Below are 27,302 nucleotides of genomic sequence, written 5' to 3'. Positions count from 1 at the left end.
CCCTGGCCAGCACCGTGCGACACCCCCCCCCGAGCCCCCCGACCCCCCTGCCCCTGCCGGCTCCGTTCGCCGCCCGCTCCCCGGTCCCCCCGGCGCCCCCGGTGCCCCCGCCCCCGCCAGCCCCGTCCCCTGCATCCCCCGCTCCCGCCGCAACCCCCCCAAGCCCCCCCCCCCGCTCCCGCCGCCGCCCCCCGCCCCCGGCCCGCCCCCCGCCGGCGCCGCCCCCGTTCACTCTCCCGGCGGCTCCGGAGCGGAGCGGAGCGGAGCATCTTCCCGGTGTCTCCTGCCGGGGCCGCCGCCATGGGCGCGGGGGGGCTCTGACGGGAGCCCCGCCGGCGCCATGGACCCCCGGCGCCTCAACGAGTCGCTGCAGGAGCTGCTCTGCCGCCCCGGGAACGGCTCCGCCACCGGTACCGGCCCCGCCACCGGCACCGGCGCCGCCGGCAACGGCTCCGCTTGCGACCTCCTCCGCCGGGGCCTCCGCGGGCCCCCGGCACCCAAAGGTGAGATCGGGGCGGGGGGGACGGGAGGGACCCCCGCCCGCCGCCGCCGTTCGTCCCGCCGCGTCTCCCCGTGCGTCCCGCCGTGTCTCCCGCGCCCCGGGAACCGGCACCGGGACCGCCGGGCAGTGCCGCTGCACCCCGCCGAGTCCCCCGGTGCCCCCCGGTTCCTCCCGCAGTGATCCCGGTTCCCCCCGGTTGGTCCCGCCGAGTCCCCCGGTGCACCCGCCCGCCCCTGTGCCTCCCGGTGCTCCCCGTCCGCCCGCCCGGTGCCTCCCGGCGCACACCGCCGTGTCTCCCGGTGCATCTCATTCAGCCCGCCCTGCGTCCCCGCTGCAGACACAGCACCCCCCGTACCCCCCGTACCCGCCCGTATACCCCCTGTGCCCCCCGTCCCGTCCCGTCCCGTCCCGCCGGCCGCTCTCCCCAACCCCGGTCCCCGCTCCCGCTCCCGCACTCCGGGCTGGGGCACGGCGGGACGGGGACGGGGACGGTGGGAGCCCGGTAGGGCTGAGGGGTCTAAGCTGGGCTCAGCCCGGGGCGGGGGGACGCGGGGCTCTGGCCGGGGGGAGCAGCGGGAAGGTGGAGAGTCCCCGGGGGGCGCCGGGATCCCCATCCCACCCCCCCGCGCCGGGGCTCGGCGGGATGAAGCTGCGGCACCGGCACCGGCTGCTGTTCAGCTCCCGGAGATGGGGAGCCCCGGTCACGTCCCAGAGCGGCGGGGGCTCGGGGTGCGGGGGCACAGGGATGCGGGTACCGGGGTCCACGGGCAGCCACGTCCCACCGGCACGGCCGAGGGCTCGGCCCGGCGATGGGCAGGACGGGGCAGCACCGCGGCTCCAGCCCCAGCACCCGCCTGGCACCCGGTACTCCAGTGCTGGAGCCCGGCCCAGCCGGTGGCATGTCTGCAGGGCTGAGCTGGTGGCAACCGGGGCATCCTGGTCCCTCATCCGCTGTGGTGGCAGCTGGGGCATCCCGGTGCCATGTCCATGACAGTGGCAGCCGGGGCATCCTGGTCTCTTATCTGCTGCGGTGGCAGCCACACGGAGGGAACCCGGGCAACTGGCTCCCAGCTCCCCACCGAGCCACCCGGACATGGCTGGAGCCCGCCAGAGCCCAGGTGCCCGCACGGTGCTTGGCCACGTTGCCCCCCTGTGCCGGTGTGCCACTGGGGTGCAGGGGGCATCTCCTCGGCCATGCTGCCCTCTCGTGCCCCGGTGCCCTGCCGGGGGGGCATCACTTCGTCCATGCCACCCACCCGTGCCGGGGTGCCGCCGTGGTGCCGGCGTGGCTTCCCGTGACCCTGCCACCCGCAGACCTGGACCTGACGGTGCGCATCCTGCTGTACGCGCTGATCTTCCTGCTGAGCGTCTGCGGGAACGCCCTGGTGGTGGCCGTGCTGCTGCTGAACCGCCGCCTGCGCACCGTCACCAACTCCTTCCTGCTCTCCCTGGCGCTCAGCGACCTGATGCTGGCGCTCTGCTGCATGCCCTTCACCCTCGTCCCCAACCTCATGGGCACCTTCGTCTTCGGAGAGGCCGTCTGCAAGCTCATGGCCTACCTCATGGGTACGAGGGGGCGGCGGGCAGGGGGGGGGGAGGCACCGTGCCGTGCCGTGCCGCGCCGTGCCGTGGGCGCTGACCCTCGCTGCCCGCAGGCGTCTCCGTCTCGGTGTCCACCTTCAGCCTGGTGGCCATCGCCATCGAGCGGTACAGTGCCATCTGCAACCCGCTGCAGTCCCGCGTCTGGCAGACGCGCTCGCACGCCTGCCGGGTCATCGCCAGCACCTGGCTCTTCTCGGCGCTGCTCATGCTGCCCTACGCCGTCTACAGCACCACGCGCGCCCTGCCCGCCCGCGGCGCCCGCCCGCCCCTCAGCCAGTGCACCCACGACTGGCCCAGCGAGCAGGTCCGGCAGGCCTGGTGAGTGTCCCCCGCTCCGGCGCCCCCGCCCGCCCCCCCGGCACGAGGAAGGGGGACGCCGTCCGACCGCCGGCCCCGTCGCTGCAACCGGGCCGGCGAGGGGGCCGCCGAGCGACGGGCGTCGCGTCTTCCAGGTACGTGCTGCTCCTCCTCGTCCTCTTCTTCATCCCGGGCGTGGTGATGATCGTGGCGTACGGGCTCATCTCCCGCGAGCTCTACCGCGGCATCCGCTTCGAGCTGGACATCAAGGGGGAGGCTGGAGGTGAGGGGCCGGGCCGGCGGGGGGCATTCCCTGGGGACCCCTCCCTGCGCCGCGGCCCGTCCCGACGCCCCGCGGAGGCTGCTCTCGGGCTGCCGCGGGCTCCCGCGGTGCCGCGTCCGTGACGGCGTCCCCTCCGCCCCACAGCCCAGCGCAACGGCGGCGGGGAGCCGGCGCCCGCCTGCGACGAAGGGGACGGCTGCTACCTGCAGCTCTCCCGGCCGGGGGGCGCGCTGGAGCTGCGGGCGTTGGGGGCGGCGGGGGCGCAGCAGGAGCGGGCCCGCATCAACAGCTCGGAGGCGAAGCTGGTGGCCAAGCGCCGCGTCATCCGCATGCTGGTGGTCATCGTGGCCATGTTCTTCCTCTGCTGGCTGCCCATCTTCACCGCCAACACCTGGCGCGCCTTCGCCCCCCGGGCGGCCCAGCGGGCGCTCTCGGGGACCCCCATCTCCTTCATCCACCTCCTCTCCTACACCTCCGCCTGCGCCAACCCCCTCATCTACTGCTTCATGAACCGCCGCTTCCGCAAGGCCTTCCTGGCCACCTGCGCCGGCTGCCGCCGCGCCTGCCCCCGCCGCCCGCCCGAGGAGGAGGTGGCCGCCGCCAACACCTCGCTCTCCAAGTTCAGCTACACCACCGTCAGCAGCCTCGGGCCCCCCTGAGCCCCCCGAGCCCCCGCCCGCCCTGCCGCCCTCCCCTCCACCCACCCCCCCCCACGCCTGGTACAGCACCCCCAGCCTGCAGCACCCCCCAGGAGCCCCCCGACCCTCTGCCCCAGGACCCCCAGCAAACCCCGGGACCCCCAGCTCCAGGCACCGCCGTGCCCCGGCTGGGCGGGGGGCAAGGACGCGGGGCAGGGGCTCCCCCCGGGGTCGGGCAGGGGGGTGGGGGGATCGCGGTGCCCCCAGCCCAGCCCGGGGTCTCCCTACGCCGCTCCCCGGCTCCGGCCGCAATAAACTCGCCCTGCGCCCGCCGTCGCCCGCCTGCCCCGATGCTTCCCACCGTGCTCGGCCCGGCACCGGGGGGTCTGCGGGGCCAGAGCCGGGCAGGACGGTAGGGGTGGCACCGCTCGGGGCCGTGGGGCCAGGCCCCTCCGCTGTGGGGATCCCCAAACCCCTCCGGGCAGCGGCTGGAGGAACGGAAGGGAGTGGGGACAGCCCCGTCCGGGACACCCCGCCGGGCTCCACACCAGCACGGCACGGAACAACACCTGCGCAGCACTGGCACCGTACGGCACCGCAACGGATCTGCAGCTGGTGGTTCCCGGGCAGCGGGTGATGCCGTGTCTGGGGAACCTCCCCGGGGAATCCAACCACACCGTGCCACCGGGACCGGGCAGACACACGTGCACACACACACACACACACACCCTGAACACAACGGCAGCCACCACGGGCACTGGGTGCAGGGACAGAACCGCAGGGGTAGTGACACCACACACAGTGGGGGCAGGAACCCAAAGGGACTCCATCTCCTACAGTTCCACAACGACACTCCATCTCCTACAGTTCCCACAGAGACTCCATCTCCCACAGATCCCCAACACACTCCATCTCCCACAGTTCCCCAAGGGGAATCCATCTCCCACAGTTCCCACAGAGACTCCATCTCCCACCATTCCCCCAGGGGACTCCATCTCCCACCGTTCCCCAACGACACTCCATCTCCCACAGTTCCCAAGGAGATTCCATCTCCCACCGTTCCCCAAGGGGACTCCATCTCCCACAGTTCCCCAAGGGGAATCCATCTCCCACAGTTCCCATCGACACTCCGTCTCCCACAGTTCCCAAGGGGACTCCATCTCCCACAGTTCCCTGACGACGCTCCATCTCCCACCATTCCCTAACAGGACTGCATCTCCCACAGTTCCCCAACGACACTCCATCTCCCACAGTTCCCAAGCAGATTCCATCTCCCGCAGTTCCCACAAAGACTACATCTCCCACCGTTCCCCAAGGGGACTCCATCTCCCACGGTTCCCCAACAACACTCCATCTCCCACCGTTCCCCAAGGGGACTCCATCTCCCACAGTTCCCAACGACACTCCATCTCCCACAGTTCCCACAGAGACTCCATTTCCCACAGTTCCCCAACGACACTCCATCTCCCACAGTTCCCAAGCAGATTCCATCTCCCGCAGTTCCCACAAAGACTACATCTCCCACCGTTCCACAACGGGACTCCATCTCCCACAGTTCCCCAATGACACTCCATCTCCCACAGTTCCCATCAACACTCCGTCTCCCACAGTTCCCAAGGGGACTCCATCTCCCACAGTTCCCAACGACACTCCATCTCCCACAGTTCCTCAGGAGACTCCATCTCCCACAGTTCCCACAGAGACTCCATCTCCCACAGTTCCCCAACAACACTCCATCTCCCACAATTCCCACAGAGACTCCATCTCCCACAGTTCCCAACGACACTCCATCTCCCACAGTTCCCAGAGACTCCATCTCCCACCGTTCCCCAATGACACTCCATCTCCCACAGTTCCCCAAGGGGACTCCATCTCCCACAGTTCCCTGACGACGCTCCATCTCCCACCATTCCCTAACAGGACTGCATCTCCCACAGCTCCCCAACGAGACTCCATCTCCCACAGTTCCCAAGGAGACTCCATCTCCCACCATTCCCCAACGACACTCCATCTCCCACAGTTCCCAAGCAGATTCCATCTCCCGCAGTTCCCACAAAGACTACCTCTCCCACCGTTCCCCAAGGGGACTCCATCTCCCACAGTTCCCCAACAACACTCCATCTCCCACAGTTCCCAAGGGGACTCCATCTCCCACAATTCCCACAGAGACTCCATCTCCCAGAGTTCCCCAACGACACTCCATCTCCCACCATTCCCCAAGGGGACTCCATCTCCCACAGTTCCCAACGACACTCCATCTCCCACAGTTCCCCAAGGGGACTCCATCTCCCTTGTGTCCAAGGGCGTTTGGTCTTTGATCCTGTTGGCGATGATCAATGACGTGATGATCACATCACGGCGATGTGGCAGGATGGCTCCTATGACTGGAGTGTTGGAATGGAGGGATACAGGCTCCTCAGGAAGGATGGGCAGGGTAGACATGGAGGGGGGGGTGTGTCGTCCTCTATGACTGGGGTTCCTGGAGCTCCACCTGGGGATGGATGAGGAGCCGACCGAGAGCTTATGGGTCAGGATTAAAGGGAGAGCAGGCAGAGGTGACGTTACAGTGGGGGTCTGCTACAGGCCACCTGGCCAGGAAGACGAAGCAGATGAGGCCCTCCATAGACCTGACAGGAGCAGCTTCACGTTCACAAGCTCTGGTCCTCATGGGGGATTTCAACCACCCCGATATCTGTGTGAGGGAGAGCACAGCAGGGCATAAGCAATGCAGGAGGTTCCTGGAATGTGCCGATGATCACTTCCTTCTCCAAGTGATAGAGGAGCCAGCAAGGAGAGGAGCCATGCTGGACCTTGTTCTCACCAACACGGAGGGGCTGGTGGGGAATGTGAAGGTCAAGAGCAGCTTTGGCTGCGGTGATCATGAGATGGTGGCGTTTGAGATCCTTAGGGCAGCAAGGAGGGCACGCACTGGACTTCAGGAGAGCAGACTTTGGGCTCTTCGGGGATCTGTTTGGCAGAGTCCCGTGGGATAAAGCCCTGGAGGGAAGAGGAGCCCAAGAAAGCTGGTTAATAGTCAAGGATCACCTGCATCCCGACAAAGAGGAAGTCCAGCAAAACCGCCAGGAGGCTGCAGGGATGAAGAGGAGCTCCCGGACAAGCTCAGACAGAAGGAGGAGGCCTACAGAGGGCGGAAGCAGGGGCAGGTAGCCTGGGAGGAATGCAGAGAAGTGGTCCGGGCAGCCAGGGAGCAGGTTAGGAAAGCTAGAGCCCAGGCGGAGTTAAATCTGGCCAGGGGTGTCAAGGGCAACACGAAAAGCTTCTCTAGGTATGGCCGGGACAAAAGGAAGACTGGGGAAAACGTGGGCCCACTCAGGAAGGGAAGGGGAGAGCTGGTCACCCGGGACAAGGAGAAGGCTGAGGTACCCAATGACTTTTCTGCCTCGGTCCTCAGCGGTAAGGGCTCTGAGCACGCCGCCCCGGGCGCAGGGCAAAGGCAGGGGCTGGGGCAATGAGGAAAACCGCGCACTGTAGGAGAAGACGAGGGTCGAACCCAACTGAGGAACGTGAAGATGCACCAGCCCAGGGGACCTGATGAGGTTCATCCACGGGTCCTGAGGGAGCCGGCGGATGAAGTTGCCCAGCCGCTATCCATCGTATTTGAGAAGTCGTGGCAGGCCGGTGAAGTTCCCGCTAACTGGAAAAGGGGAAACATCACCCCCATTTTCCAAAAAGAAGACTGAGGAAAGACATGGGAAATAAGGAGGCGACTGGTGACAGCTCACCAAGGGCAAATCATGTCTGACAAATGTGGTGGCCTTCTGGGATGGTGTTACAGCGCTGGTGGATAAGGGAAGAGCAACTGACATTATCTACCTGGAGTTGTGCAAGGCGTTTGACGCTGTCCCACACAACATCCTGGTCTCTACATTGGAGCCATGGATTTGACGGACGGACCACTCGGTGGATAAGGAACTGGCTGGATGGCCGCACTCAGAGTTGTGGTCAACGGCTCGATGTCCGAGTGACGTGCAGCGATAGTGGTGTTCCTCAGGGGTCGGTGCGGAGATCAGGGCTGTTGGTGACACGGACGGGGGGATTGAGTGCACCTTCAGCCGGTTTGTCGATGACACCAAGCTGTGTGGTGTGGTCGGCACGCTGGAGGGAAGGGATGCCATCCAGAGTGACCTGGACAGGCCGGAGAGGTGGGTCTGTGTGAACCTCATGAAGTTCAACCAGGCCAAGTGCAGGGTCCTGCGTGTGGGTCGGGGCATCCCAAGCACAAATCCAGGCTGGGTGGAGAATGGATGGAGAGCAGCCCTGGGGAGAAGGACTTGGGGGTGCTGGTGGACGAGAAGCTCAGTATGAACCGGCAACGTGCGCTGGCAGCCCAGAACGAGCCATGGGACGAGGGGGAAGGGTTTCCACTGCAAGAGGGGAGACTGAGCTGAGATCTCGGGCAGAAATTCTCGGCTGTGAGGGCGGTGAGCCCCTGGCCCAGGTTGCCCAGAGAAGCTGTGGCTGCCCCATCCCTGGAGGGGTTCAAGGCCAGGTTGGCCGGGGCTTGGAGCAAGCTGGGCTGGTGGGAGGTGTCCCTGCCCAGGGCAGGGGGTGGCACTGGGTGGCCTTTAAGGTCCCTTCCCACCCAAACCATTCTGTGATTCTGTGATGGGGCCAGGCTCTTTTCAGTGGTGCCCAGCAACAGGACAAGAGGTAACGGGCACAAACTTGAGCATAGGAAGTTCCACCTAAACATGAGGAGGAACTTCTTTGAGGGTGGCAGAGCCCTGGCACAGGCTGCCCAGAGAGGTGGTGGAGTCTCCGTCTCTGGAGACATTCCAAACCCACCTGGACGCGTTCCTGTGCCACCTGCTCTGGGTGACCCTGCTCTGGCAGGGGGTGGGACGGGGTGATCTCCAGAGGTCCCTTCCAACCCCTGCCAGTCTGGGGTTCTGTGCCGACAGCTTTGCAGGTCCCCGGCTGGAACGCAACATCTCAGAGCGGAGCCAGCGCTGGGGCACACGAGGGATCGGGTCCAACGCCGACGAGATCCTCGGATCCGTGTCTCAGCAGCGGGGCCCGAAGCTGCCCAGCGCCACGTCAGCCCACGGGCAGCGTCCGAGACACCGGCTGTGCCGCAGGTGGAGCAGCACCGAGACACGGCTGGGCTGAGGGGCTGGGGGGGGCTCAGGCTGCGGAGGAGGGGAGCAGCCGGGGAAAGGCAGCACCGGCAGCGGCTCTGCCGCGATGGCTCGGCAGGGGCAGCCAACGGGCACCTCCGGGAGAGGAATTTCTGGCACCTGGAGCTGCGCCGTGAGCCCGCGACCCACAACGACGAGACACCCCGAGGGTCTTCTCCTCTGTCGCCGCCCCTCGAACCACCGGGTCACAACGAGGATTCTGCCCCCGCGCCCGGCTCACGCTCCCCGGCGACGCAGAGGGGCTTGCCACGGCTTTTGTCCGTAATCCGATTAGGAGCAATTACGTGGATCAAAATTAGCGCACGTGCGCGAGGAAAACGACGCGATCGCTATTAAAGACAGCGGCGTTTCTCTCCCGGCCGACGGCTCGGCACCACCCGTCTGCCGGAGCCGTCCCGCGCCCGGGGAAGGAGCCGGCGTTTGCTGCGCACGGCGGCTGCAGACGCAGGGGGAGAAGCCGCCTGGTTAACGGGGGGCCGGGTTTGGGAGGCGGACGCTGGAGCCGCCAGGCAGCCCGGAATAAATCATCGCTGGAGAGCCTGGAGCACTTGAATCCATAAATTTTAGGAGAAAAGGTGCTGCAGATAAATCTTTGAGTGACTGACGGGCGGCCGCGGGGCCAGCGGCCGTGTGTCCCACACCACAAGCAGGGGACAGTGGTGGCCAGCGGTGGCCAGCGGTAGCCGTAGCTGGTGCCGCAGAAGGTCCTTTTCCCACAGCCGAGGAACGGCCACGTTAAAGTTGACCAGGAGGCAATTTTTCGGACAGCAGAAACTTGTGAGATTCGTTTCGGTTTCTTTAACGGTGAAGCTGTGGGTTCGGGGTGAGCAGGGAAGGACGAGGAGCAGGGAAGGACGAGGAGCAGGGAGCAACAAAGAGCAGGGAGGGACGAGGAGCTGGGAAGGACGAGGAGCTGGGAAGGACGAGGAGCTGGGAAGGACGAGGAGCTGGGAGCAACAAGGAGCAGGGAGGGACGAGGAGCTGGGAAGGGCGTTCAGCATCTGCCAGCACATCACACTTCTTTGAAGCCGACGGACTCGAGTGTCTCGCAACGCGCTCCCGCCCTTCGGCCACCCCTGCTGCCGCTCTGCGCCTCTCCCGGTTCGAGAGGGGACCGTGGGGGTGCCCTGGTGCGTCCCCCGCTGCTGCCTCCCCTCCTTCTCCCGGCGCTTGGGCACTCGGGTTGCTGTTTGACTACTCCCCGCCCCAGCTCACCGAACACCGACCTGTCACCGAAACAGCCGCCGTCCCCTGGGGATCTCCCTCCCCACCACCAGCGGCACAGCTCAGAACCTCAATTACCCGCGTTGGCTACCTCGGGGCTGGGAACAGGCTTCCTCCCCCCGCTCCGCAGCCAAGCCCGACCGCTCGTGCCCAGGCTGAGCAGCACTGACACCCCCCCCGGGGTCTCTGGTGCCTCCCCTGACCACGTCCTCCCACAGGGAAAAACGGTCCCTCTCCCAGCACCTCCCAGCTGCCGACCTGCCCGTGTCCCCCCGGTGCCCGGGGACCTTGCTTTGTCGTCAGCTGGGCACCCCCCACCCCTGCCACGCACGGCTCCGGGGGCCAGTCACCGCCGGCAGTGGGACTGACCCTCGCCGATGGCACGGCTCGCAGCTGGCCATGGCCATGGCCCAGCCGGGTTTGCCATCCGCGGGTGCCTCGCCAGCCGTCCCACATCCCAAAACAGGCCAACCCGGAGGGGGCTGCAAGTCCCCGGGGCACGCGATGGCCAGCTCTGCTCTCGGTTGCCGGGACCGGCCACACCGGGCAGCCGGAGCCGGGTCTCTGCCGTGGGGAGCAGCCATGGGTCACCCCCGCACGGAGCCCGCAGGCTGCGGCAGCGTTTTAACGTCAGGGCGTGGGTGACCGCGTGGGGCACACGGCACCGGCTGCGCCCCGGGGCCTGTCCCCGAGCACCGGGGCAGCGTCCGCAGGATTCCGGACAGGGTTGGTGCTCCTGCCCTGGGGCGGCTGCTCCAGGCTGGGGTCTGCACCTGACCTTTTCCCAGGTGACTCCGTACAGCTCGCCGGATCCTCGTCACCGAGGAGAAGGTCTGGGCTGATGGAAGACTTAACTGGAGGAAGGAAAGAGACGGTCTGTACCCAGGTCCCTCTTCCTCAGCACTTCTGAGAGCTTGAAGGAGAAGCAGAACGGAGAATGTCACCCGCTCTCTTGATTTTGGCCTTTCCCAGAGCCCTGGGCTGTAAAGCAGCTTTCCAAGGAACCACCACAGTCCAAATCGTGGCGTTTGGAAGCAAACGTGACCACGGAGTCGGCCAAGACTCGCCCTGTCTGTGGGGCTCTCCTCGCCCTCGCTCCTTCCCCAGCCCCAGCCACATCCCTGCCCTCTGCCGGCCCCTCTCCCAAGCTCCCGGGTTCAGCCACCACCGCCCGCCCCACGCCGCGCCCGGGGCCAGGCCTGGGGGATGGTTCCACTCCCCGAGGACGGGCTCGTCCCTACAAAGCCGTGACCCGCAGCCTGTTCCGATGCCGCCAGACACAGTGGGGAGAAAAGGGTCCCCGGAACCAGCGATGCCAACCCTCAGCCCCGGGGAGAGCGGCCCGTGCCCCTGCGGGGTGCTCCGACAGGAGGGACCAGCGACGCCAGGGCCCTACTCACCCTCACGGCCCGTTAGCAAGACGTTAACGAAGAGATGTTTTATTAGCGCCAGGAAACCGTTTCCTAGAAGTACCAGCACCCCAGGCGTGGAGCAGGGAAGCCCGGCGCCAGGGCTGTCGGGACAGAGTTCAGGTGGGCCAGACAGGCAGGCACGGCCATTTCTGTCTCGGTGCCCCCCGTGTCCCCCGCCAGCGCAGAACAGACTCAGCCAGTGCCGGGAGGCTCCCGGCGCCAACACACCGGAGGACGCAGACCCGCAAGGCCGGGTCTCGGAACCGAGGGGATCTGCTGCCCCACACCAGGAGGACTGGCAGCGTGCAGGGGCCCGGGCCGCGCTGCAGCACCGAGACGTTCCTTCTCCCATGGGTAACGCGGGGCCAGCTCCGTCCCGCAGCCCCCCTCGAAGGCTCAGGACAGCGGGTTCAGCCGTGCTACGTGCCGCTGCCTGGAGCCCCTTGCGAGGGTCCACCAGGGCCCGGAGCCGCCGGCGGGTCGGGAGTGGGTCCAGCTCCCCCAGCCCCATCCAGGGCCGGTCCCTGGCCCGTGGATGCCACACTGGCCTCGTAGTCGGCGACGCGGCGCTGCATGATGGAGGGCATCAGCGCCACGTAGGCGCGCATCAGGCGGTGGTTGGCGTGGACCAGCTTCCCGGCGCAACCATCCAGGCACTGCTCCTGCGGGACGGGAGGGTCAGTGCGGCCAGGGGCTCCCTGGGATCCCCAGGCCGGGGCTCCTGCAGCCCGGGGCCTCACCTCGCTCCCGGTGAGCAGCCGGTAGTTGAGGTTAGAAACGCAGTGCCGGAAGCAGAGCTCGGTCATCCGGTTGTAGACCAGCAGGAAATCCCGCAGCTGGAAGAGGCAATGCCGGTGGATATTCACCCCAGCCCCACTGCGGCACCAGGACCCCCTAGCACCCCTGAGACCCCCTGGGACCCTGTGGGAGCCCCAGACACCCCCAGGCACTCAGCATCCCCCGGCACCCCCTGGCACCCCCCAGCACTCAACATCTGTCGGCAACCAGGACCCCCCTGGGACTCCCCGGGGGCCCCCGACACACAGCATCCACCAGGACCCCCTGACGCCCCTTGGCACTACCAGGACCCCCTGACACTCCCTGGGACCCCCCGACACCTCCCAGACAACCAGGACCCCCTCCGGGACTCCCTGAGAGCCCCTGACATCCCCCGGCCCGCCCTGGGATCCGGCACCCCCTGACACCCCTGATACTCCCCAGCAAACAGCACCCTCCGGGACCCCCTGACACCCCCTGGCAACCGGGTTTCTCCCGGACACCCCCAGCACCCCCTGACACCCCCTTAGCAGCCCCCAGAACCCCCTGCCCCTCCCCCAACACCCCCCAGCACACAGCATCCCCCCGGGAGCCTCTGACACCCCCCGCAACCGGGACCCCCCGGTACCCCCTGACAACCCCCCGGGGCTCCCCAACACCCCCCGGGGCTCCCCAACAGCCCCCGGGACCCTGGACGCCCCCCCGGGACTCCTCAGCAGCCCCTGACAACCCCCGGGGCTCCCCAGCAGCCCCCAGGACCCCCTGATACCCGCGGGGAGCCCCTGTCCCCCCGGCACTCAGCTTCCTCCGGGACCCCCGACGCCCGTCCCCCCGTTACCGGCCCTCCCGCCCCGCACCGGCCGCGCTCACGCTGCGAAGCTGCTGCTGGTGCTCCGCCGCCGGGTCCATCCCGGGCCCGGCCCGGTCCTGCCGCCCTCGGCGGGGCGGCCCGCGCGCTGCAGAGGCGCTTCCGGTGGGAAAGGAACGTCACTTCCGCCCGGCCCTGCCGAGTGACGCCACGTCCGGCCGCGACTCCCGGTGGTGGCGTGACGCGCTTCCGGCGTGTCCCGGGCCGAGGCGGAGCGGGGGCGGCCCACGCCGGGCGGGGGGCCCGCGGCGCCGGCGGCGGAGGTGGGCGGCGGGGACGGACCGGGCGGGGACGGACCGGGCGGGGACCGGGCGGGTGAGCCCGGCTCGCGGGGCAGCCGCCCCCGCCGCGGGGCCGGGGACGGACCGGGACGGCCGATCCCCGGGGACACCGCGGGGCGGGCGGGGGGACGCGGCCCGTCGGGGCTGCGGGGAGGCGGCCCCCTCGCTCGGGGGCCCGGGCAGGCGGTGCCGGGCTCTGCCGGCCGCCCCCCGGTGAGCGGGTCGTGCCCCGCAGGTAACGGGGCAGGGCGGGTTCCGGCCGTTGGAATGTGCTCGGACCGGTCTGGCCGCCGCGGGGCCCCGCCGCTCCCCCCGCGCTGCGGACGTGGCTCCGGGCTGTGGGCCAGCAGCGGCTCCGCTGCAGAGCCCCGCTTGTCCCGGGCAGGGTCTGTCGCCCTGCCGGGGCACAACGGCCGCTGCGGCGCCGCGGGGTCCACGCGGGGCCGGGACCCCCTTCTCCTGCCAAACCGTGAGCGCCGCGGGCCCGAGGGGCGGGGGGGAAGGCGCCGGCCGCGCTCCGGGGTTGTGAGCTGGGGCTGGCGCCGCTCCCCCGGGACGTGCGGCTCCACCGGGAGCGTTCTGGGAGCCGGGCGGCTGCGGGCAGGGCTGGCGCGGCGCGTCCCGAGGGGAGGCTTGAATGTCTTCAGCGCGACCCGAAGGAGGGGATCAGGTTTGCAGAGGACACCGAGCTGGGCAGGAGTGTGGATCTCCTTGAGGGTGGGACGGCTCTGCAGAGGGACCTGGCCGGGCTGGATGGATGGGACAAGGCCAGTGGCGTGAGGTTCAACAAGGCCAAGTGCCGGGTCCTGCTCTTGGGTCACCCCAACCCCATGGACGCTCCAGGCTGGGGGCAGAGTGGCTGGAGAGCTGCCCGGGGGAAAAGGAGCTGGGGGGTGTTGGTCGACAGCAGCTGAATATGAGCCAGCAGTGTGCCCAGGTGGCCAACAGCATCCTGGCCTGTGTCAGGAACAGCGTGGCCAGCAGGACTGGGGCAGCGATGGTCCCCCTGTACTGGGCACTGGGGAGGCCCCACCTCGAGTGCTGTGTCCAGTTTTGGGCCCCTCACTACAGGAAAGACGTTGGGGGGCTGGAGCGTGTCCAGAGAAGGGCACTGGAGCTGATGAGGGGTCTGGAGCACAAGTCTGGTGAGGAGCAGCTGAGGGAGCTGGGGGTGTTCAGCCTGGAGAAAAGGAGGCTGAGGGGAGACCTTCTCGCTCTCTGCAACTCCCTGAAAGGAGGGGGTAGCCAGGGGGGGTCGGTCTCTTCTCCCAAGGAACAGGTGATGGGACAAGAGGAAACGGCCTCAAGTTGCACCAGGGGAGGTTTAGGATGGATATGAGGAAAAACTTTTTCCCCAAAAGGGTCGTCAAGCACTGGAGCAGGCTGCCCAGGGAGGTGGGTGAATGCAGACGTGGTGCTGAGGGATGTGGGTCAGTGGTAACTGGCAGCACTGAATTAACAGTTGGACTTGGTGATCTTAAAAGCCTCTTCTGACCAACACGATTCTACGACAATGCCGTGCTGTGGAGGGCAGTGGTGCAGGAGGCCCCAGGGCAGGCGGGACCAGCTCCCCCCATCCCCTGCCTGCTCCCTGCCGTCGGGAGCTCAGCCCCAGCCTTGGCCTGGCTCGGGAAGCCGGGGGTCCCCGGCCAGGTGAAGCCCCAGGGCCCCGGCCGCAGGGGGGTGGTCTCCGTCCCTGCTTGGTGCCCGGTCTCCAGCAGCGTCCGTGTCCTCGCAGGCCCTGAGGATGTCGGACGGGATCATGAGCAAAGCCGCCACCATGGAGATCCCCATCAGCAGCAACGGGGACACGGGCAGCCTGCCGGAGGACGACGGCTTGGAGCAGGTTTGTGGCTGGGGCCAGGTGGGGACGTGACGGACCCCGGGCGCTGTTTTGCGGGCTGTGTGGGGCGGGCCGTGCCGTCCCCAGCCCTGCGCCCCAGCGTTCCTCCCTCCGCTCCAGGACCTGCAGCAGGTGATGGTGTCGGGGCCCAACCTCAACGAGACCAGCATCGTCTCTGGCGGCTACGGGGGCACGGCTGAAGGCATCATCCCCACCAGCACCATCAAAGGTAGGGCGGGCTGCGGCGCAGGCTCGTGCGGCCGGGGCTGGGGCGGCGGCGGGGGAAGCCGAGGGCGGTGCTGCGCCTCCTGCGACGCAGAGGTGGGAGGGAGAGGCTCTGTCACGGGACGGAGGGCGCAGCTCGCCAGGCTGCGGGAGCCTGTGGGAAGGCAGCTCGAGCTGCAGGGCCCGGGAGCCTGGTCCCTCTGCGGGGGCACGGGCTGCGGCGGTGCCAGGCAGGGAGGGCTGGACCCCGGCCGGGCCTCGCAGCGGGTCGCGCGCGGGCAGGAGCTCTGTCTCGAGCCTCGGCCGCTTGGTGCAACACCTTCCCGGCACGGCGGCTCCTTCCCCTCTTCCCTGGTGGGCTGGGGCTCTGCGGAGGGGTTGCTGGGGGGTGGAGGGGCCGCTACCCCCTCCCTCCTCCAGGCTCCCCGCAGGTGGTGCCTCGCAGGAGGGCTGGGCTGCGGGCGCTCTCCCCACTTGCCGGCGTAGGGGGTCTCCCTCCTGCTGTGGGGAGCCCGTCGGGTCGCGTGGGGCACCGCGAGGTGCCTGGGCTTCACACTGCGTGGGGGCGCAGCAGCTCTTGGGTCCTTCCCAAGGCGAAGGAAGAAGCTCTTTACGCTGAGGGTGGTGAGATACTGGTCCAGGTTGCCCAGAGAGGTGGTGGAGGCCCCATCCCTGGAGACATTCAAGGCCAGGCTGGATGAGGCTCTGAGCAACCTGATGTAGTTGAAGATGTCCCTGCTCACTGCAGGGGGGTGGGACTGGATGGCATTTAAACCCCATTCCAACCCAACACAGTCTATGATTCCTCCGGTGGCAGGGAAAGGCTGCAGTGTCCCCCCTCTGGCCCTGGGGAGCTCTGGGGATGCGCCGGTGCCGGTTGTGCCGTGAGGAGCAGGGATGGCTGCCCGCAGAGGGACGGGGCAGGGGGGCTGTGAGTCACACGCTCTCCTATTTACTCTCCTCGTTGCTCAGGCGGGTCCTGGGGCTGCGGGTGCTGTGACAGCGGGTCACAGCTGCCGATGTCCTGGGTCCCTGCACCCCCGGGAGCTCTGCCCGGGCAGCGATGGCCCAGCAGGTCTGCCATAAGCATCGGTGCTGCTGGGCTGGGCCAATCCAGCACTGCCAGGGCGGCTCTGGCACAGCCGCATCTCTCGCCCTCTGTCCCTCGTGGTCCCGCTTCGCACAAGTCTCCGGCCCCCGACTCTGGCCCCCGCAGCAGGCGGCTGCTCGCCCCCGGCCACTCCGTGCTGCGCTGGAGTGAGGGGTTTGCGCAGGCAGAGGGGACGGCAACGTTTGCTCCCAGCCTACTGAGCCCGAGAGCAGCACGAACGGGTGGCAGGAGGTGTGTGCCGTGTTTGCCGTCGCCGTGTCTCTGCCACATCAGTTCACGGGGCACAGCGAGCCTGGCTGCGGGGACGGAGGGAGCGGGGAGGGAGCACCCGGTGCGGGAGGTGTCTGTCTGTCCGCCAGCCGTGTCTTCTGATTTCATCTCACACTCATCTGCTCCCGTTGCTCTCCCCTGCTGCCGTCCCGCCCGCACACTCATCCTCCGTCCTGGCCGTTCCTGCCCCCCCCGCCACCCTGTGCCCGTCCCACCGCCCCGTCTCCTCCTGCCCCTCTCTGCTCACGCCCGCCAGCCCCTCCATTTCCAGGCTGTCTTGTCCAACCTCACCCACCCCGAGGACCATCCGTCTCCCCCAGCGCATCTGCCGCCAGCAGGATGGCCAACCAGGCTGGTGCTTCAGCAGGTACTGCGCCCGCCCGGCCCCTAGATGGGGCTCCACGGCCCCCCCAGCCCGGGCTGGGCCCCTCGCCCCAGCTTGGGGTGCCTGGTTAGCACTGGGGTCCCTCGGGGCACCTCCATGGACACGTGGCTGCAGCCGGACACGGCCACCGCTGTGGGGGGCGGCGAGCCCGCTGCCGCCGGAAGAAGAGCTGCCGGCACTCGCCTGCCCCAGCGGCTGCAACGGGGTCTCGGTCCCGGTGCTGGGGGGAGAGGACGGCGCTGCCGGGGTCCCGGGTGGCTCAGGGGTGAGACCCGGGCGGTGCCCGGCTGCGGGACATCACTCCTGCAGCCAGGAGCCCACGCCTGTGCTCCCCTGGGCGCTGCTGTCGCCTTCTCTGTCCCACTCAGCGAGGAGGCCGCTGAGGGCGGCGAGGAGCGCGGTGCAGCACCGGAGGTGCCGGGGCCCCGTCGGTGGGAGCGGGACTGGCGGCGAGGCAGCCACGGGGCCAGGCTGGGCTCGGTGCCTTCTGCGGGGTTGCCTGCCAGCACTGCCAGGGCCTTGCGTGGGACCCTCTGGAAGGGCTCGCAGGAGAGGGTTCCCTGCACGGGCGCCGGGTCGGGACACCGGTTAGCCGGCACGCAGCACCGCGAGACCTCCTGGAGCCCGGAACGCCGCCGGCTCGTCCCCTCGCTGCAGCGGGGCAGAGCCGCGAGGTGCCCGGCGCTGAGCGGGTGCGGCGGCAGCTTCCCGGGCAGGGCAGAGCCGGGTGCTGCCCAGACCGCGCGTCTGTTGTGCCTGGGCTTTGCGGAGCCGCAACGCGGCCCTGCGGGGGTCCTGCGCCCCTGGCAGGGCCCCGAGCCCTCCTGCGAAGGCAAGCGGGGCTTTTGGGCAAGCGGCCGGGCTGTGCCCTCTGCGAGCGCTGCCGCCTTGCTGAGCTGGCGCCGCGCGGGGCTGTGTCTGTTCCAGGCTCCGGGCTGCACCAGCCCCACGCCGGCCCGGCCGTCGGAGGAGAAGAAGTCGTCCGTGGCATCGCCGTGGAGAAGTTTGATATTGTCAAGAAGTGGGGCATCAACACATACAAGGTGAGCCGAGGATCCGGGCCCGTGCCAGGAGCGACGGAGCAGCGGGAGGTGGAGGACGTCCCCGGGAGTCTCCCCGCAGAATCCGTGGGGGCAGCTCCCCGGGGCGCTGACGCCTCTCCCTCGCCCCGGCAGTGCACCAAGCAGCTGATCTCGGAGCGGTTCGGCCGGGGCTCCCGCACCGTGGACCTGGAGCTGGAGACGCAGATTGAGCTGCTGCGGGAGACGAAGCGCAAGTACGAGTGCGTGCTGCAGCTGGCGCGGGCCCTCACCAACCACTTCTACAGCCTGGTGCAGACGCAGCACGCCCTGGGGGACGCCTTCGCCGACCTCAGCCAGAAGTCCCCCGAGCTGCAGGTACCGAATCGTAGAATCGTCGAATGGTCCAGGTTGGAAGGGACCTGTCAGATCATCGAGTCCAACCATCAACCCAACACTGACAAACCCATCACTACCCCATGTCCCTCAGCACCGCGTCTGCCCGGCTTGTAAATCCCTCCAGGGATGGCGACTCCACCACTGCCCTGGGCAGCCTCTTCCAATGCTTGACAACCCTTTCCGTGAAGAAATTTCTCCTAATATCCATCCTAAACCTCCCCTGGCGCAACGTGAGGCCGTTTCCGCTTGTCCGAAGGTCTCCTCCCTGCGTGCCCGCTGGCAGCGGCGTGTGCCTCGCCTCCGCCCTGTGCGCCGGGGGAAGGAGAGCCCAGACCCAAACCGGCCTCGGGCTCCGTGGCACAGCCGGGGCGGCTCCCTGCGCTTCAGCGCCCCGGATGCGCCCGGGGACGCGGGAGAAGGCTGGGATAACCGTGCTCGGCGAGGGCAGCGGGCAGGGAGGGTGCGGAGGGCCGTGGTGTCCCAGCACCTCCTCGGGGCAGGTGGGCCGGCTCTGGGCACGTTGCCGGTTCAGACCCTGACTTCTCCTCCTCCCCTCCCAGGAGGAGTTTGGTTACAACGCGGAAACGCAGAAGCTGCTCTGCAAGAACGGAGAGACGCTCCTGGGCGCCGTCAACTTCTTTGTCTCCAGCATCAACACGCTGGTGAACAAGACCATGGAGGACACACTCATGACGGTCAAACAGTACGAGACGGCCAGGTAGGAGGGCGCTTGGGTACCGACGGGCGTCTCCGGGGGCACGGCGCGGGGCCCCGGCCTGGCCGTGACAACCGGCCGTCCCCGCGCAGGCTGGAGTACGACGCGTACCGCACGGACCTGGAGGAGCTGAGCATGGGCCCCCGCGACGCCAGCACCCTGTGCCGGCTGGACGCCGCCCAGAGCCAGTTCCAGAGCCACAAGGACAAGTACGAGAAGCTGCGTGCAGATGTGGCCATCAAGCTCAAGTTCTTGGAGGAGAACAAGGTGGGGGAGGGCTGCGGGGCTGGGACGGGGCCGTGGGGCGCAGTGAGGTGGGGGGGGGAGTTGGCCGTGCACTCGCCGCATCCCTTGGCCCTGCCGCCTTGCGGCCGCCTGCCTAAACTCCCTCTTTTTGGGTGGGCAGCCGGAGCCCGGGCAGGGGAGCGCCCAGCCTGGGAAGCTGGGAGAAGGTGGGCGAGCTCCCGGGGAGGGGGGGGGGGGGCTGCCAGCATCTGATTTCCACCCCTGCCCCCCCCCCCATATTCTCCCCAGATCAAGGTGATGCACAAGCAGCTGCTGCTCTTCCACAACGCCATCTCCGCCTACTTCGCCGGGAACCAGCAGCAGCTGGAGCAGACCCTCAAGCAGTTCAACATCAAGCTGAAGACCCCCGGTGCTGAGAAGCCCTCCTGGCTGGAGGAGCAGTGAGCCCCCCCCCCGGCCCCCCCAACCCCCGCCGCCCCCGCCAGCTCCGGCGGGGGTGCACCACGGACCTCAATTCTGACCCGGGGCTGCGCTGGCGGGGGGGGGGGGAAGCGGGCGGCTGCGAGCGCGGCCCTGGTCCCGCTCTGGGGCTCCGCGTCCCGCTTCGGGGCAGGCACAGACCCCCCCCGGCGTCCCCCCCGCCCCCCTCGCTGGGCCGCGCGCCCCAGCCCCCGCCGCACACTTTGGGGTGGGGGGGGACACTCCGCAGCTCTCCCTCTGCCTCCCGGGGGGGCAGGACCAGAGCATGCCCCCCCGTGTGCGTTTCCAAATGAAGACGAAGCTCGGGGGGGGGGGGGGGGGGCAGCACCGGGACAGCCGGGTCCCCTCCCTGTCCCTGGGGGGCTGCGGGCTCCCTGGGGGGCTGCGGCTGGCAGCCGGGGCTCCCGCCTTCTCTGCCGGCTTTGGGGCTGTTCCGACCCCCCCCGGGGCTGACCCAGGTGTTCCCAGGCTCTTGTGCGGCCCCCCCTCCTCCCCCCCCAGCTCACACTACACTCCCGTGCGCAGGGTGGCCTGTGCCCGCTCTCGGGGGGCCACCGCCTGCCCCTCCTGGCCCGCTCTGTGGCGGGGTGGCCGGGGGGGTGGTGGGGGGGTGCTGGCCAGGTCGTCCCCCCCGCCCTGCACCGGGACCCGGCCCAGGGACCAAACGGCGGCCGCGTCCCCCCGCGGTGCATGTCGGCGCTGGGGGGGGGCCGCGGGGCAGGGGCTCTGTCCTGCCCCAGCCGTCGTTGCCCCCCGCCCCCCCGCGGCCGCACGCAGCACTTGGGCACTTTCTCCTGAGACAAAAGGGTTTGTTTTTTCTTGCTAATTTAATCCCTGGTAATTTAATGTCTGGATCTGACAAAACCCTCCCCCCCCCACCCCCCCTTTCCTGGTGAAGGTCTGACCCCCCCTTCCTTCTCCCCCTTCCCCCCCCCCCCCCCCCCCCCCCCAACTTCTGTAAGATTCCAGAATAAAACGGTACGGATCACTTCTGCCTGCGGAGCTGGGGGGCTGCCCCTCTCTGTGTCCCCGTCCCCGTCCCCCCCCCCCCCCCCCAGGGCTGGAGGCTGATGGGGGGAAGGTGGAGAGGGTCTGGAGGGGGGGGGGGGGGAGCGGCTGGGCGAGGTTCGCCCTTCCCCATCCCCCTGGAGCCGCTGGAGGCCCTGTTGCCCCCCCCAGGGGCTGCAGCCGGGAGGGTCTGGGGGGGCAGGGGGGTGTGTGCTGGGATCAGGTGGCTGTGCCCCCCCCCTCGGCCCCTGCGTGGGCGCAGCCATGCCGGGGTGAGCGTCGGCGTGGGGGGGGGTCTCGGGGAGCTCAGGGCTCCTCCGGCCCTAAGGTGGGGGGGGGGGGAGGGGTCGGCCCGGGGTCCTGCTCCGTCCCGGGGCGGGGGGAGGGGACACCGGGAGCGTCCCCAGGAGCTGGGACTCGGGGGGGGGGGGCGGGAGGGGGTCGGCGCCGCCTGTCACGATAGTCCCGACGGCAGCGCCGGGGGGGTCCCGCGGGGCGGGCGCCTACAGCGGGGCCGGGCTCCCCCCTCCCCGGGTGAGGAACGCTGCGGGCCGGGCACCGAGCGGCACCGGCCCCCCCCCCCCCCCCCCCTTCCCCATGGCTCCCTTCGGCTCCCCCCGGTTCCCCGGGGGCGGGACGGGGCGGGCGGAGCCGCGGGCGGCCGCTGCCCCCCCCCCGCCCGTCCCGTCCCGTCCCGTCCCGTCCCGCCGAGGCCATGGGCTCCCCCGGCCGCCCCCCGCCGCCGCCGCCGCCCCCCCCACCCCCGGTTCCCCCGGTGCCTCCGGTGCGGGGGGGGGGTCGGCTGCGTTCCCTGCACTGGGAACCGGTGCCCGCCTGGCGCGTGCGCGGCCGCCGCTCGGTTTGGGCGCCGCCGACCCCCCCGCCCCCCCCGCTGGACCTGCCGCGGCTCCGGCTGCTCTTCGGAGAGTCCCGCGGGGCCGCCCCGGGGCAGCGCCCGACCCCCGCCGTGAGACAATCCCCACCCCCCCCACCCCGGGACCCGCCCCCCCCGGCGGCGCACGGTGTCCCCCCCCCCCCTCCTTAACCGCCCCCCCCCCCCCAGGCCGCGTTGCTGGAGCCCAAGCGGAGCCTCGCCATCGGCGTCTTCCTCAAGCAGGTCAAGCGGTGAGCGGAGATGGGACCCCCCCGGGACCCCCCCGGGACCCCCTGCTGGGGGGGGGCACTGCAGGGATGCGCCCCCCCCCCCCCCCCCGGGGGCAGAGCGCAGCGGGACCCCCATTGCACCGGAGGTGCAATGGGGGTCCCGCTGCGCTCTGCCCCCGGGGGGGGGGGGGGGCGCATCCCTGCCCCCCCCAGGGGTGGGGGTGTCCCCCCCATCTGACGCTTGTGTCCCCCCCCCCCCGCTCCGCCAAGACCCGTCCGCCAGATCGTGCGGGACATCCAGGATGGCGTCGGGGAGCCCTACGGGGCCGAAAAGCTGCTGGAGCTCTGCCGGCTGCTGCCGGGAGCCGCTGAGGTGGGTCCGGAGCCAGGAGGGGGGGTGGGGGGGGGTCCTGGCAATCCCTCCCCCCCCCCCCCACGACACCCCGCCTTGTGCCCACAGGTGTCCCGGCTGCGCTCCTTCGCCGGCAGCCCCCGCCAGCTCCCCGATGCCGAGCTCTTCATGCTGCTGCTCATCGAGGTGCCCAGGTGGGTGCCGGGGGGGGGGTGTCCCGTGTTGGTTGGGGGGGGGGGACACGACACCCAGCTCACCCTGAACCCCCCCCCCCCCCCCAGTTACGCCCGACGCTTGGAGCTGCTGGTGCTGCAGGAGGAATTCTTCCCCCGGCTCAGCGCCCTGCGCGCCGCCATCCAGACCCTGACGGCCGCCGCCGAGGGTGAGCGGGGACCCCCACACCCGGCACGATGGTGGGGGGGATGACACACACGGACACCCCCTCCCCGCTCACACACACCCCCCCCCCCCCCCCTCCCGGCTCTGTCCGCCCCCCCCTCCCAGAGCTGCTGGAGTGCCAGGAGCTGCACATCCTCCTCCACCTCATCCTCAGCGCCGGCAACCACCTCAACTCGGTGAGGCCGCGGGGCAGGGGGGTGCCCCCCACTGCCCCCCCCCCCCACCACCAGCGCGGGGCCCATGGTGACCCCCCCCGCCACCCCGGGCTGTGCCGCAGGGCGGGTACGCGGGCAGCGCCGCCGGCTTCCGCCTGGCTTCGCTGCTGAAGCTGCCCGACACCAAGGCCAACGAGCCGGGCATGGACCTGCTGCACTTCGTGGCCATGGTGAGCCCCGGCCTGGCCCCCCCCAACCTGACACCGGGGCGACTCACCGGGGGGGGGGATGGGGGACGGACCCTGGGTCCACGCCCGGAGGGGTTTTTCCCCCATGGGGGTCCCAAGCAGGGGAGGGTCCCCGTGCGCCCCTTGCGCCTCTCCCCGATCTTGGGGCTGCCGGAGGTCGTGCCATGTCCCGGCTCTCTCCTGGCTCCCTTCTTGGGTGGCCACTGGCCACCATCCCCTCCCTCCTGGGTGCCACCGCCGGCCCTGCTGCCCCCCACCCCCCCCGGGAACCGGGGGATGCCGCCGGAGCGGGGCTGGCAGCCACCTGCCCCCGTCAGGGCCCTGCTCCCCCATCCCGCGGGATGCGCCGGCGGAGGAGGATGTTTTTCCCAGCTCCGGCGCGGCCGTTCCCACGCTGGCGCGGCCACGGGGACCCATCCGTCCTCCACCACCCCCCCACACACACACCCTCGGCCCTGGCTGCTCCCCCTCGGCCTCATCCCCTCCGGTCATCGCTGCCACCGCCCCCCCCCCACCCCCCGGAGCCCCCCGTGGCTTCGGGGGACGGTTTTGTCCTTCCTGCGGGTGCTGGTCACCCTGCCACGTCTCTGGCCGGGGACGCGGAGACGTGTGCCCCGGGCTGGCCCCCACCCCCCCAGGCAGATGGGGGGGGGGTGGGGTGGGGTGTCACCTCTGCCGTCGTCCCCCCCCCGAGCCCTGGGGGTGCCCCCCGGGGGCCGCTCGCTGCCCCTCTCGCCCGCAGGAGGCGGCCAGGATGGAGAAGAACCTGCTGGACTTCCCCGGCAAACTGCGGCACGTGGGCCCGGCATCGCGGTGAGGGGGCCCCGCGCCCCGGCCGGGGGGACCCTGCCCCGGGGTTGGCACCCGCCGAGGCGGGGGGGATGTCATGTCGGTGGGGGGGGACACACCCGGAGCTGACGCGCGTGTCCCGTCAGGATCGACGCGGCGGAGGTGGAGGGGGAGCTGCGGCGGCTGGCGGGGCGGCTGGCGGGGGCGCGGGGCGCCGAGGGGCCGGGGCCGCGGCTGCAGCCCTTCGTGGGGGCGGCCGAAGCGGAGCTGCGGGGGGCGCGGGACGCGCTGCAGCGGATGCACCGCGTCGCCAACGACGCCCTCGACTACTTCTGCGAGGACGCGGGGCCCGGCGCCCTGCCCGAGCTCTGCGCCGTCCTGCACGCCTTCGCCACGCGCCTCCTCGCCGCCGCCCAGGTACCGCATCCCCCCCCCCAACCCCCCCCCCCCGCCGCCACCGCGTCCCCCACGCCGGTGGCTGGCCTCACACCCCGTGACCCCCACGGTGGCCCCGTGCAGCCTGTGTCCCCCATGGCGGCGCCAGCCCCCCGTGTCCCCATATGCCCCATGTCGCCCATGGCGGCGCCAGCCCCCCGTGTCCCCCATGGTGGCCCCATGTCCCCCATGGTGGTGCCAGCCCCCCATGTCCCCCATGGTGGCCCCATATGCCCCATGTCCCCCATAGCGGTGCCAATCCCCGGTGTCCCCCATGGTGGCCCCATATGCCCCATGTCCCCCATGGTGGCGCCAGCACCCCGTGTCCCCCATGGTGGCCCCATATGCCCCATGGCGGTGCCAGCCTCCCATGTCCCCCATGGTGGCCCCATATGCCCCATGTCCCTCATGGTGGTGCCAGTCCCCCGTGTCCCCCACGCCGGTGCTGGCTTCACGCCCTGTGTCCCCCATGGCAGTGCTGGCCCCAGTGTCCCCCATGGTGGCCCCATGCACCCCATATCCCCCATGGCAGTGCCAGCCCCCCCAGGTACCCCATGGTGGCCCCATGTGCCCCGTGTGCCCCATGGCGGTGCCAGTCCCTCATGTCCCCCATGGCGGTGCCAGCCCCCCGTGTCCCCATATGCCCCATGTCGCCCATGGCGGTGCCAGCCCCCCGTGTCCCCCATGGTGGCCCTATGCACCCCATGTCCCCCATGGCGGTGCCAGCCCCCTGCACCCCGTGTCCCCCCCTGGCCCCCCATGTCCCCCATGGTGGTGCTGGCCCCCCACGCCCCTGTGTCCCTCACGCTGGCGCTGGTCCCCCCGTGTCCCCCATGGTGGTCCCCCGTGCCCTCCATGCCAGTGCCAGCCCCCCCGTGTCCCCCCATGGCGGTGTCGGCCCCCCCCCATGCCCCGTGTCCCCCACGGCGGTGCCGGCCCCCGTGTCCCCCATGGCGTCCCCCCGCGCCTCCGCCCGCAGGAGAACCGTGCGCGGGAGCAGGCGCAGCGCCGGCGGCAGCAGATGGAGCGGGAGCGGCTGAAGCGTCGCTCGGTGGCCACGTGCTCGGCGCGGGACGCGACCCCCCGGGAGGCCACGACGGACGCCCCCCTCCCGCTCACCCCCCAGCCCGGCCGTCACGGCCTCCGCTCCCCCCGCCCCGGCCCCCCCCAGCCCCCCGCGGTCCCCACGGCGCCGCCCCAGGCGGGGGGCTGCCCCCCGCCCCCCCCGGGCGCCCCAGCCGGCGGGCAGGGGGGGATCTCCCAGCCTGGCCCCGAGCCGCCCCCCCCGGCCACCGCCGCGGCCCCCCCCGGCCCCCAGCCCCTCTTCAGCCTCTTCCCGCGGCGGGGGGCTTGCGCGGAGCCGGGGACCCCCCCGTCGCCCCCCCAGGGCTCGGCCCTGATGGCGTTCCTGCGGCGCCTGGTGGGGGGGGCGGGGGGCCGGGCCCCCCCCAGCTGAGGGGCTGCTGGGCCCGGCTTTTATCTCCCCCCGTCCCCATCCCCGCTCCCCCGCTTTGCTGTGACAATAAACACTGAGGATCACCCCGGCCTCCCGCCACCGGGCACGCCACGGCACGGCCACCACCATGGGCATGGGCACGGCCACGCCACGGCATGGCCACTGCCACGGCACGGCCACCACCATGGGCACGGCCACCACCACAGCCCGGCCACCACCACAGCCCGGCCACCGCCACGGCACGGCCACCGCTACAGCCCAGCCACCACCATGGGCACGGCCACCACCACAGCACGGCCACCACCAGGGCACAGCCACCACCATGAGCATGGGCACGGCCACTGCCACGGCCCAGCCACCACCATGGCACGGCCACCGCCACGGCACGGCCACCGCCCGCCATCACACCAGGACATGGCGGCTCCGGCTGCCTCCGCGCAGCACAGCGCCACACGGCGCAGGCCCCGTGGCCACAGCTCCAGGGACGTGTCCCCTGGCCGACACTGCCACCGCGGCGGCCATGTCCCCTGCCCAGCCCGTGGCCACGTCCCCTGCCCAAGTGCTGCCACCATGGCAGCCGTGTCCCCCGCCTGACCTATGGCCGTGTCCCCTGCCTGGCACTGCCACGGCGGCAGCCGTGTCCCCTGCCCGTCCCATGGCCCTGTCCCCCGCCCGGCGCTGGCCACAGCTGGCCCGTGGCCATGTCCCCACCGAGCAGCCCGCCTGCCGCCCCGTCACTGCGCCCTTTGTGTGGGCCGGTGCCGCCGGTGCCAGGCGCTGCTGCGGTGACGATGACGTGGCGCGGGGCACCGTCCCCCACAGGAGCTGAGCCCTCTGGGACCACTGCCCTGTCCCCAAGCGGCCCCCCATGGCCACTGACCCATGCCCAAGCAGCCCCCCGTGGCCACTGCCCTGTCCCCAAGCGGACCCCCATGGCCGCTGCCCCGTCCCCGAGCCCACCGTGGTGGGTCCCCCCCCCGGGCTGCGGTGCTGGACGCGGTTCCTTGGGCCACGCAGACGGAGGAGGGTCCCAACTGCACCCCCCCGTCCTGCCCCAGTCCCCGGCTGGTGGCACCGGTGACCTTACGAGTGTCACCCTCTGCCAGTGCTGGGTCAGGGTGAGGGGCCGGGGGGGGCGTGGGGGGGACACTTGGGGTGACTGCGCCCCGCTCAGCCCGGTGCCGGATGGCTTGAGGCGGGAATGCCGCCCGGCCGGTTCCTCCGGGCGGTTTGGGGACAGTCCCGTGTCCCCCCCCCTCGCCTCCCATCACCCTCGGGGTAGCGCCCGCCGGGGGACACCCCCAGATTGGCGTCGTGAGGGGTGTCCCCCACCCCCCCCGCACCCCACATTCGTGCTCTGCCCCACACGCGTCCGTGCAGGGGGTGAGTGTGTCGTTCCCCCCCCACACACACTTTCGGGGTCCCCCCCCCCCTGCCCCATACCGACGCTGATGCTTTGGGGGGCGGGAGGGGGCTGGACCAGGGCGGGATGCGGTTGCCGTGGCAACAGCCGGGTACCCCGGGGGATGCGGGGAGCCCCCCCCACTGCAGAGCCACAGCCCGGACCCGACCATTTGCGTCCTGGAGGGGGGGGGGGACGACTGTTCAGATGTATTTCCC

The 27,302-nt window shown here is 70.5% G+C and overlaps 4 protein-coding genes across 13 annotated transcripts; 3 read left to right on the top strand and 1 right to left on the bottom strand.

Annotated features, from left to right (window-relative positions):
- Positions 1–235: 235 nt before the first annotated feature.
- On the top strand, positions 236–3,536 carry CCKBR (cholecystokinin B receptor). Of its 2 annotated transcripts, XM_074571747.1 has the most exons (5): positions 236–503; positions 1,817–2,068; positions 2,158–2,422; positions 2,557–2,684; positions 2,829–3,536. In XM_074571747.1, exons 1-5 carry the CDS (start codon positions 341–343, stop codon positions 3,341–3,343), a joined length of 1,323 nt encoding a protein of 440 aa, XP_074427848.1. In that variant the 5' UTR covers positions 236–340; the 3' UTR covers positions 3,344–3,536. The 2 variants fall into 2 exon arrangements, with proteins under 2 accessions (XP_074427848.1, XP_074427841.1); XM_074571740.1 differs by lacking the exon at positions 236–503 and having other exon boundaries at positions 1,290–2,068.
- A 7,592-nt stretch (positions 3,537–11,128) lies between these two features.
- Positions 11,129–12,895, bottom strand: TIMM10B (translocase of inner mitochondrial membrane 10B). 2 transcript variants are annotated; one of them, XM_074571713.1, is made up of 3 exons: positions 12,765–12,895; positions 11,858–11,953; positions 11,129–11,779 (listed from the first exon to the last, which is right to left on the bottom strand). In XM_074571713.1, the coding sequence occupies exons 1-3, from the start codon at positions 12,801–12,803 to the stop codon at positions 11,537–11,539; spliced, it is 378 nt and encodes a 125-aa protein (XP_074427814.1). In that variant the 5' UTR covers positions 12,804–12,895; the 3' UTR covers positions 11,129–11,536. The 2 variants fall into 2 exon arrangements, with proteins under 2 accessions (XP_074427814.1, XP_074427822.1); XM_074571721.1 differs by having other exon boundaries at positions 12,752–12,886.
- Positions 12,893–20,672, top strand: ARFIP2 (ARF interacting protein 2). Of its 6 annotated transcripts, XM_074571709.1 has the most exons (10): positions 13,299–14,438; positions 14,528–14,696; positions 14,782–14,889; positions 15,007–15,115; positions 17,805–17,920; positions 18,053–18,274; positions 18,387–18,551; positions 18,856–19,013; positions 19,103–19,277; positions 19,545–20,672. In XM_074571709.1, the coding sequence occupies exons 3-10, from the start codon at positions 14,791–14,793 to the stop codon at positions 19,698–19,700; spliced, it is 1,200 nt and encodes a 399-aa protein (XP_074427810.1). In that variant the 5' UTR covers positions 13,299–14,438; positions 14,528–14,696; positions 14,782–14,790; the 3' UTR covers positions 19,701–20,672. The 6 variants fall into 6 exon arrangements, with proteins under 6 accessions (XP_074427801.1, XP_074427813.1, XP_074427810.1 ...); XM_074571700.1 differs by lacking the exons at positions 13,299–14,438; positions 14,528–14,696 and adding an exon at positions 12,893–13,025; XM_074571705.1 differs by having other exon boundaries at positions 13,299–14,696.
- Positions 20,673–21,431: 759 nt separating this feature from the next.
- On the top strand, positions 21,432–26,726 carry LOC141737971 (FH2 domain-containing protein 1-like). Of its 3 annotated transcripts, XM_074572988.1 has the most exons (10): positions 21,432–21,711; positions 21,808–21,869; positions 22,119–22,221; positions 22,309–22,394; positions 22,482–22,582; positions 22,705–22,775; positions 22,877–22,984; positions 23,745–23,815; positions 23,938–24,208; positions 25,206–25,779. In XM_074572988.1, exons 1-10 carry the CDS (start codon positions 21,460–21,462, stop codon positions 25,680–25,682), a joined length of 1,602 nt encoding a protein of 533 aa, XP_074429089.1. In that variant the 5' UTR covers positions 21,432–21,459; the 3' UTR covers positions 25,683–25,779. The 3 variants fall into 3 exon arrangements, with proteins under 3 accessions (XP_074429089.1, XP_074429088.1, XP_074429090.1); XM_074572987.1 differs by having other exon boundaries at positions 22,877–23,815; positions 25,206–26,724; XM_074572989.1 differs by lacking the exons at positions 22,705–22,775; positions 22,877–22,984 and having other exon boundaries at positions 25,206–26,726.
- The last annotated feature ends 576 nt before the right edge of the window (positions 26,727–27,302 follow it).

Source organism: Larus michahellis, chromosome 1 (assembly GCF_964199755.1).
Source record: "Larus michahellis chromosome 1, bLarMic1.1, whole genome shotgun sequence".
Lineage (NCBI taxonomy): Eukaryota > Metazoa > Chordata > Aves > Charadriiformes > Laridae > Larus > Larus michahellis.
The sequence above is the reverse complement of the archived record's forward strand: the minus strand, read 5'-3'. Positions and strand labels throughout refer to the sequence as shown.